The sequence below is a fragment of the Trachinotus anak genome, unplaced genomic scaffold (assembly GCF_046630095.1).
Source record: "Trachinotus anak isolate AG129_WGS33_773 ecotype Australia unplaced genomic scaffold, CSIRO_AGI_Tana_v1 ptg000016l, whole genome shotgun sequence".
NCBI lineage: Eukaryota > Metazoa > Chordata > Actinopteri > Carangiformes > Carangidae > Trachinotus > Trachinotus anak.
Window position 1 is genome coordinate 969,419 of NW_027273867.1, and position 9,428 is coordinate 978,846.

The 9,428-nt window shown below is 46.8% G+C and overlaps 3 protein-coding genes across 4 annotated transcripts in view; 1 reads left to right on the forward strand and 2 right to left on the reverse strand.

Annotated features, from left to right (window-relative positions):
• The window catches only part of sema4ab (sema domain, immunoglobulin domain (Ig), transmembrane domain (TM) and short cytoplasmic domain, (semaphorin) 4Ab), a 19,879-nt gene extending 19,743 nt beyond the window's left edge, over positions 1-136 (reverse strand). The window contains exon 1 of one of the 2 annotated variants that reach the window (XM_071499490.1): positions 10-136. The gene's annotated coding sequence lies outside the window, so the exon portion shown is untranslated. The remainder of the gene's footprint in view (positions 1-9) is intronic. The other variant, XM_071499494.1, reaches the window with a different exon arrangement.
• The window catches only part of LOC139633674 (uncharacterized), a 5,541-nt gene extending 1,854 nt beyond the window's left edge, over positions 1-3,687 (forward strand). Inside the window, exon 3 of the mRNA XM_071499498.1 lies at positions 25-3,687. Coding sequence (XP_071355599.1) covers positions 25-1,996 — 1,972 coding nt within the window. The 3' untranslated portion in view covers positions 1,997-3,687. The remainder of the gene's footprint in view (positions 1-24) is intronic.
• Positions 2,245-8,448, reverse strand: s100v2 (S100 calcium binding protein V2). Its single transcript, XM_071499499.1, has 3 exons — positions 8,308-8,448; positions 4,834-4,965; positions 2,245-3,685 (listed from the first exon to the last, which is right to left on the reverse strand). Exons 1-3 carry the CDS (start codon positions 8,314-8,316, stop codon positions 3,515-3,517), a joined length of 312 nt encoding a protein of 103 aa, XP_071355600.1. The 5' UTR covers positions 8,317-8,448; the 3' UTR covers positions 2,245-3,514.
• Positions 8,449-9,428: the final 980 nt, after the last annotated feature.

A 9,428-nucleotide genomic window follows, 5' to 3' on the forward strand; every position in this document is an offset into this window, starting at 1 on the left:
TCCACCCACCTATCTCTTTTCCAGGACCTGTCTCCAGATGATTTCACCGAGGTTTGATCCCCTCCTCTTTGATGCTGGAGGTCCTCACAGAGACATCAGTTCCAAACACATGAGTGCAGTCAGTGGTAGTGTAGATTTGAGGTTTACAGAACCTCGGATTTTGTCCATGTTGAAGACACAGGGAGTCGCTGACAGCTGGAGTCCTGCACCTGATGCCGTAGGTCCTGTGAATCTGACCAGTGGTGTCAGAGGTACTGGTCTTGTTGAGGACAACTTCCCATTTTATTCAACTCATTCAGACAGTTTTGGGTCCAGCTGTGATGACACAGCTAAGACAGAAACAATGCCCAAACAACAACACATGAGACACATGATATACCACACAGAATGTGACACTGAAACCAGCCTTGAGACTATAGTTATTATGGAGGAGGAGCCTGCTGTGACTGAGTCTGCCATGTACCTCTATGAGAGGGATCCCAGTGTGTCAACTCTGCTGAGGTACAAGAAGGGGGCGCTGCATCTTTTCAGAGGAGGGAATTTCGTCTCTTCTAGAGGTCATGATGTTGTACTGGTTGGTCACAGCAGCAAAGGTATTAATGGAACACTCCAGCTAGCTGGACATGGTCCAGAGGAACTGACCAGGCTGGTGTCAACCTTAAAAACTGAAGGCTTCTTTGGTCCTCTTGGCACCATCAGCCTCATCAGTTGTAACCTTGGAAAAGACCCAAACTTTATGCTGCAGCTGCTACAAGCTCTCCGGTCTGTCAGGGTGGAGACAAAGCTGCACCTATACAACTCCTTCCTGTCTGTTAGCTCTGATGGAGAGATAATGACCAGAACTGACGGAGTCTGGACGGTCCATGACCCCAACAGAAGAGTCACTGCTGAACTGGACCAAAGAGGGCACCTGCTGACCAAAGTGGAACTTGGCTGTGCAGGGCCACAGTTCCCTGATTATAAAGGAAATGTCTTGTATCTTCAAACACTGGAGTGGCCAAGTCACCCACAAATGTTTGTTCCAATGGAGCTGCGCAAAAAGTACCCTTCTATAGACTGCCTGGAGGGGCTGACATGGAGCTTGTTTTTTGAGGAGAATGAAAGAAGGCGTGCTCCTGATTACATCCCGGACAGCGACCAAAGACACGTGAAAGCTGTTTGGCTTACAGAACCAGGACCAGAAGAAGACAACATTGGCTTCAAGCATATTGTGGACATTCAGGATCTACTGGTGGAGATACGATACAATGCCAGAGAGGAAGTTGTATCAGACCTTTACTATGTTCTCAATGAATGCATTTACAAAGTGCATGGGACAAATCTCAGTGTAAGTCTGGTGGGTAAGTTCATGAGCACTGAAAACCAAGCTGAGGTTGAACATTTCCGTCAGAGTTTCATCGGGCTGCAGGCTGAGTCCTCCCTGCAGGACCTGAGACGGGGTCTCAAAGCCTCCAAATTCAACGACTTCTGTCGCCAGACTTTCCAGTTCCAAGAGTGTACCTACAACTGTGAGAGGTGGGGTCAGTACTTCATGGCCGCAGTGTTTTCAGCATCTGTGCATAATTTCAGAACCTTCTCGCTTTTTCTCATGAGCGTCATAGGCTGTGAAGTAGGCCGCTCTCGGGGAACTGACAGCCCCCTCTGCACAGCGTTTGTTGGAGATGACCACCCCATGGTTACTGAGCAGCCCTGGCCTGAGCGGCAGCGACGAGGATTCTATGGCTGCACCGTCGAAAACTATGAAATGGCTCCACAGGACAGACAGATCTGGTTAGATCAGGTTGTTGCAAAGGAAAATGCCCTGTACATCAAATCGAAGCAGATGATGAACGCTGTCAACCATGACGAGCAAACGGAGCTGGACATCTTTGGGAGGGTCAAAGTCATGAACAAGTACGTGTTCTCATCCTATCTGGAATTCTTTCGAGGTACACCTGAGGGAAAGAAACTCAAGAGAGGATGTACCGCCACTCTCCACGAGGATTTAAACCCATAATGTTGGTGTAATGTGTGGTTAATATAGTTTATTCTGCTGTGATTGGTTCTAGTGTTCTTCTATGCAGAATGTCTAACACAGATGATGTGTTCTGCCTTCACTGATATAACCCCACAGTAAAATGCTGCAGTCTGTTCTTCCTGCTTCATGATCTTGATAATGTCCCAAATGAAAGCAATAAAACATAACATGATAATTCACACTTTTTTCTTATTACCCAATAAATGATTCAACCATAACAAATGCAGTGTTGGTTATTTTTTTGTTTATTACGTCATTGTTCTTATGGTGTCACAAAGGTCAGAATACAGAGAATTACAAAATATAAATACACAGAAAATGCAGAATCACTGAGGAGAAAGCATCACTATAAAAGGACTATAGAGAGCACAGATGTTTCTGTCTCCAGAGGAAACTGATTAAATGTAGAAAAATCCAAAACTATAGCTCTGAGATTTGTTACTGATGCTTGTAAGGTCAAATTGAGATGATTAGTATCATATAAGTGAAGATTCAGATAATGAGGATTGATACTGAAGTCAGTTCTGCACTGATGAGAAATGAAATACTGTACACGTTTCAAAGCGGAATTTTGTCTGTTTGAAGGCACATTGTTTCTGAAGCTGATTACACTATTACTGGATATAAACTATAGGCTTTGCATGAAGTGGTTAACTAGTGAGAGGAAAACATGGATGCCCTGACAGACTGCTCTGTGACCTTTTCTAAACCGGTGAATGATGCTGTATCAACTCCATTTTAAAATTTGGTGAGTCATCACATCCTGTTACAGTGACAGGGGCCATTCATCCTGCTGATGGAAACTAAACATGACAACAAATATGAGACTAAATGAGTGAATGTGTCAATGACTCTGACTGTGACAGGGTCCTCAGCACCAGTTAAATTCATACCTGCAACCTTCCAAGGGGAACGTTGTGTCAGTTTGATGCTGAAGCTGTGTCCTTATTTGTTTACCCGCCCGACTTCTTGAACCTCCTCCCAGCTCACAGCTAATGTTTGACACCTAACCATATATCAGGGAGGAAGTTTGAGGAGAAGGGGGTACAACAGGAGGACAGCTGACCTTAGCCTTGTGTGGCCACAGTCAGACTGTGCAGTCTTGTTCAGTCCAGGACCAGGGACTGAAGACCACATTAACATGTGCAGCCTATGACATAAAATACCTTCATTTTTAAACAGCAGATGCGACAAACAGATGTTAACTGGTTCTGAGTAAAAACAAACTGAGACCTGGACAATGTGAGAGATGCAAACTGGCAGAAGTTTAACTGGTGCAGAGGACGCTGGACTGTGGCAGGGACATGATGTGGACGCCTGTTGGACGAGACTGTAGCGTTCACACCTGGAATGTTTCAGTCCTAAATGTGGGGAACAGCTTGCTGTGTGCACCTTTGTATTCTGTCCGACACCTGGTTAGAAGAGTGATGTACATGCTGTCACCCTGTCTGGGTGAAACTCAGAGCTGGCTGATGTGCTGGGCTGGGGGCCTGCTCTTCACAGCAGGATGCAGCTGCATGAGGAGCCCTTGTTGCTGCTGAGGAGGCCGTGCTGCGTGGTGGCTAGTGACTGGATTAAGTTCCAAAAATGCTTGAAGGAGATGCCCTCGCCGTCGGCAACACCCATCTTCCTCATGATCTCCCCCAGCCCCTGGTCTGTGCTGATCCCCTATGGAAACACAACAGCACAACATACAGAAAATGACTGATATGTGTGTTGGCTGTGACCTCGAGCCAGAATATAGTCAGGAGGTCATGACACTGAAGTCACCAAGGTTAGAGCTGACAGATGGGAACATGGGGACGCTGATGAAGAAGTGAGACACATCGTTCAGTCGACATCAACAGTGTGAAGTGTTCTCAGTATACATTATATATAGTATACTGTATAGTATACTTCATATATATATATATATATATATATATATATATATATATATATATATATATATATATATATATATATATATATATATATATATATATATATATATAAAGAGGAGACAAGAGGAAACACTGGTCCTGGACTGAACAAGACTGGACAGTCTGACTGTGGCCACACAAGGCTAAGGTCAGCTGTCCTTCTGTTGTACCCCCTTCTCGTCAAACTTCCTCCCTGATATATGGTTAGGTGTCAAACATCAGCTGTGAGCTGGGAGGAGGTTCAAGAAGTCGGGCGGGTATATAATGCTGCTTGTGAAACATGGTCAGGTCATGATCATACACTTGGTCATACTGTCAGTAAACTATGTGTGAGAACAGCCACATGTATCAGAGCAGTCCTGTCAGCCTGGGGGGGTTGTAGGTCAGACTGACTCTCTCAGACTGACTGAGTCTTATACTGATTTCATTTCCCAACAGTCAGCTGGGCCTAGTTCTTAAACATGTGTTGTGTGTTTGTGTGACTGTGCTGCTGAGCATGCGTGTGACGTGGTCCTGGATTATCAGGGTTCAGGTATACAGCTGAATGTTGACAGATATCACAGCCAGCAGGGGGAGTCAGACTCAGTCAGATTGTAGTCCACATCAGAGTCCAGACACACAAACACACACAGTGCTGTGTGTGTCCTCACTCTGTGTACCTGTACTCTGATGTAATACTTGGTAAAAGAATGTCTTCTCTACCCATCAGACCAGATCCAGGAACCAGGACCACGTCTGTGTGTCTGTCTGTCTGTGTGTGTGTGTGTGCCTGTCTGTGTGTGTGTGTGTGTGTGTGTGTGTTTGTCTGTCTGTGTGTGTAACTGACTGTGTGTGTGGGTGTGTTTGGGGGGGCGGGTCAGTCAGCAGGGCTGAAGCACGTGGAGGCAGGTTTACCTTGACCAGGTTTGGCAGCTGGGAGGACAGAAGACCTTTGAATTCATCGGTCTTCAGTGTTGGACCGTTGTCAGCTGAAGCAGAGTGGAACTGGGTGACCAGTGTGTTAATGGCCTTCTCCAGGTCTGAGTACTGGGGAGAGGATGAGGAAGGTGAAGATGGAAGAACAGGAAGGAAGACAAGAGGAAACACATGGTCAGACATACATCTAATAGCACTTTCATCATCAGGGACATCTCCAACAGGCTTCACTATTGGCTATTCACCCCAAAGCTCTGCCTCTGCAGAGACAACAAATGCAGCTACATTATTTAGCCTGCAGCTCCCTCTCAGCCTCAGTCCTCCACCTGCTGAGCACTAGCTGCAGACAGGTGCAGTCAGAGAGCAGCTGGTGAACATGGTGGAGCATTCAGCAGCTACAGAGCATGGATATATTATAAGAACATACATCCATGCTACAGAGCCAGATGCTGGAGGAGACCAAACAAGGAGCTAAAAACACTGGAGTTTGGCATAGGAACATAAAAGGTGTTCATGAGCACCGATACTTCAATACCAAGTCAAGACGAAAATTCTGACAGTCCTTGTTATTCTGCTGCAAACGGAGCCACAGACGGAAACAGCTCAGAGACAGACCTCAGATCTGCTCAGACAACATGTCGTCAACATGTGACTGTTACTGTCTATGAACTGAGACACTGACATCTGATGTAGCTACGCTCCACACACAACCTTCACACAGGCTAACGTTAGCTTGTTCAGGCTAACATTAACTTGGTTAGGCTAGGGTTAGCTTGTTTATTTTATCTCATGTTTTATGTATTTCTTAAATGTTTTTATTATACTGCACCTTGTAATCCAGGTTTGAAAGGTGCTCTGTAAATAAAGTTTACTTACTTACTTTAGGCTAGGGTTAGCTTGTTTAGACTAATGTTGGCTTGTTTCGGCTAAAGGTGATGTTAGCTTGTTTAGGTTAGCATAGGAACAGCTCATAATGTAAGCTGGGTGCTAACAACGTTAACAGCAGCAGTCATCACTGTCGAGTCTGTCAGAATATAACACTGACTGTTTAATGAAGTTCATACCATGCCACTGCCATACCACTGCAGCACACTGGCTGTATGGAGGTGTGTGTGTGGTATTGACAGTCTACTACCATCTACCAGTTTCTGGCGTTGCCTCTGACATCAAAGCTGTGTTCACAGCTTCTTCTGCCCCAATTGGCTGAACGAGACATTACAGCTTTCAGGTCAGAGAGAGATGACCTCAGTGTTTCAGGACTTCCTGTGTGGTGACTCATCACCTCTCACAGGTGTGAAGGAGGAGGATACAGATGGACTGGAGTTTGACCAGAGCCCCTCTGTAGATGTGAGTGTTACAGCTGTAGGCTGTTACAGCAAAGCTCTGTTTGAATAAGGTGTGAGTGTTTGTTTGTTTGTGTTTATTATCTGATCCCTTCACCTCTGGGCCCTGGGCTTTCTAAAGCTGTTAAAACTGTTGTTTTTAAAGTTTAACAACTGAGATGACAATCCACCATGAGGGCCATTTAGTAACTGATGTGGAACTCTCAACCATGGATCACAAAATGGACCCAAAGGGACCCTGTGGTGAGATGTTTCTGACCTTTAAGATCACATGGATAAGTCATCATTAAAGTGCTTAGGAATAAAAAACAACAAAACTCCATCTGCTGAGAAAGATCATGTGTATGACTGAAAGCTCTAGTGAGATTGGATTTGTTTTACCACTGTTTGGTCATTAATGACTGGACTCAGTTTAGAGCAGCAGCCTGTGAACAGCTGTTGTTCTGAAGCTGTTAGAAAACAGCTGCTGCAGATCAGCATGGTGGTGAGGAGCTGAGTCTGTCTCCTCGTGACTCTGAGCTCGGTGTTCAGTGTCGACCAGCTGCTCTGCTGATGAGACAAGGCTCAAACAAACATGAAACTGTGAGGACAGGAGGGGGCGGAGCTGCAGATGGTTCATCACTCTCTCATTAAACACTTATTCACAGTATTGATGGATTCAAATAAACAAAATTATAAAAATAAAAAACGCTTTTTATGTTCCGTCTGTTACCCAGCCGCCATCTTTGATCAGCTACTGTCAACACTGACCTGTATCTGACACACAAACACACAACCTGATCATTTACAACACAAACAAGTTCAATGTGAACTCATCTCCACTGTGGTCCTCATGAACCAGGACCCAGACCTACTGTTTTCATCAGTGAATGAATGAATGAATGGATAAATCTTTATTTACCACGCAGCAGTTTTCAATTGAACTCTCTGTCAGTGTGATGTTCGCTGACGCCCCCTAGTGATCGACAGTCTAACAACCACAGAGACAGGGCACTTCCTGTGATGTCACCATCTTGTTCAAAGATGGCTGCAGTCCAGCGGATAAAAAGTGAAACACTCTTCAGTTCTCCAGGGAAACCAGGTAAATTTCAGTTTTGACTGCACAACTGTGTCTAACTCCAGAACCAGCACTGAACCAGTCTGATGTGTATCAGAGCAGCAGGAGAGAGGCTGGTCTCTCAGCCCTCAGAGGAACCCGCTCCAGTTATTCAGTACATGTGGACCAACAGCTTTGTCAAAACCACACCCTGTGTGACTGATACACCACAAGCTGCTGCAGGTCCTCCTCAGACCAGAGTCCTGGTCCTGACTTAGTTACCTTAGTTACAGTCAGACTCCCTGTTTATGCAAGTTAGAAATACCCCCACCCCCCCACCCCCCAAAGATCCAGATCTGTAGGTCACAGTCACAGAGGGTCTGGGAAAGGCTCAACTGACTGTGGGGTTCCGATGTTGAGAGGACAGAGACCAGATAAAGAGGGGACCGGAGGTGGCCCCCCTGGTGGCCCCCTCCCCTTCAGACACTGAGCAGGATTAGCTTGAATACAGCACAATGAAATAAAGAAGTCATGCTGCACAATCCTGTACAGACACACACAGGTCGTCCACCTGGGCCCTTCACACAGGTCTGGACACGCCCCAGGTGTCCAGACCTGTACAGACTGCGTTAATGTGTCTGGTCCGGCTGTGGTTCTGTGAACAGGTTCGTGGCGGACTGAGGTAGGACCGGCAGACCTGTAAAGGTGTGTCAGGACTGACTGCCACAGAATCTGGTTCAGGGAGGGGCCGCCGCCAGCACGACGGACCTGAACGCGGCAGCTGGGCCACAAACTGCTCCCGCGTCTCCTGAGAAACCCCCGCGGTTCATGTGGACCTCTTCGGTCTCAGGTCCTCCTCAGACACGGTCTGTGTTCGGCGCGAAACCGCCGCTCGACTCGGTCGTGTTTCATGGAAAAGTTGAGGAAGTTGGTCCGACAGGAGCTGGATCACTCCGCAGAGAAAATCAACTTTTCTCCAGAAAACTGAGCGTGACTTTCAAACCCGGTCGTGAGTGAATTCGGATCAGGGTCCAACCCAGTCCAGGTTAGTAAAGACCAGTGTACGAGTCTTACCTGAGGCATGTCGACGGTTGAGTGTGTAACTTTTCTTGCTGCGTGTCTCGCTGCTGCTGCTGTTGTGTGTCAGTGGAGCAGCGCCTCTGTCAGCAGCTGGCACAAATCCTGGATCCTCCCACAGCCCGGAGCCCAGAGCCAGGAACAGGAACCAGGAGTTAGATCCGCCCACAGCCCGGAGCCCGGAGCCAGAAGCCAGGAACCAAGAACCAGAAGCTCAGAGCCGAGGAGTTGAGGCAGCAGCGCGACCCTGTCCAAGTTCACACAGCACACACACACACACACACACACACACACAGGAGCCTACTTCCACCACCTCCAGAATGGGGCTTCAGGATCTGGATCTACATGTATCAGACACATCAGGTTTACAGTGAACAGGGTGATCCATATGTGGACTGGGCTCATCCATAACATGAATGACTGGGGTCCAGCAGACAGTCTCAGGATCCTGATCAGTTGAAGTGTTTAAAACTGGTTCAGGGTTTGGATCTTTTGAGGCTCAGCTCCTCATTCCACATCTGGAAACCTTTACTGAGAGCTGGACTCTGATGTTTTATGCAACATCTGCAAGTTCAGGCTGGTACTCAGACTGAGTTAACCTGTTCACTGCCAGCTGACACCCTGGTCCTGTATGAACTGGTCCAGGTCTCATGTGAGACTCAGACAATGGGAAAAGCCCTGAAGTTCTGCTCTTGGAACAGTTTTTAAATAAAAAGGAGGGAGGGCGAAACAGGCAGAGCCACATTCTTCCTCTCTGGTTTCTGACTACAGACGAGGGGGGCAGCTCATGTCACCCCCCCTCCTCCGGGAATTTGAACATGTGAGTGGGAGGGGTTGAAGCCACACCCAATCAAAGAAGCCACAGTGAATTGTTTCAGTATGAGACCATCATTCACTGTTTCACTGTTTCAGCCTCAGTGTTACTGCACTCAGCTGCCCCCAGATGCTCTGCATTAACACGCACACTCACACACACACACACTAAACTCTCAGCAAACATTCCTCTGATGTTACACACTGATACATACAAGTCTCTGCAGATGGAGCAATGAACAATTCATTTCCAACATTCTGGGAATCTTTAAAAACTAGTTAGGTGTGTTTCTCTGTGTGTGTGT

Bases quoted from the DNA above. Each gene is read 5' to 3' on its own strand.
- s100v2 (XM_071499499.1), bottom strand. The intron at 3,686-4,833 runs GTAAACCTGCCT...GTGTTTCCATAG, and splicing joins AGCTGCCAAACCTGGTCAAG to GGGATCAGCACAGACCAGGG.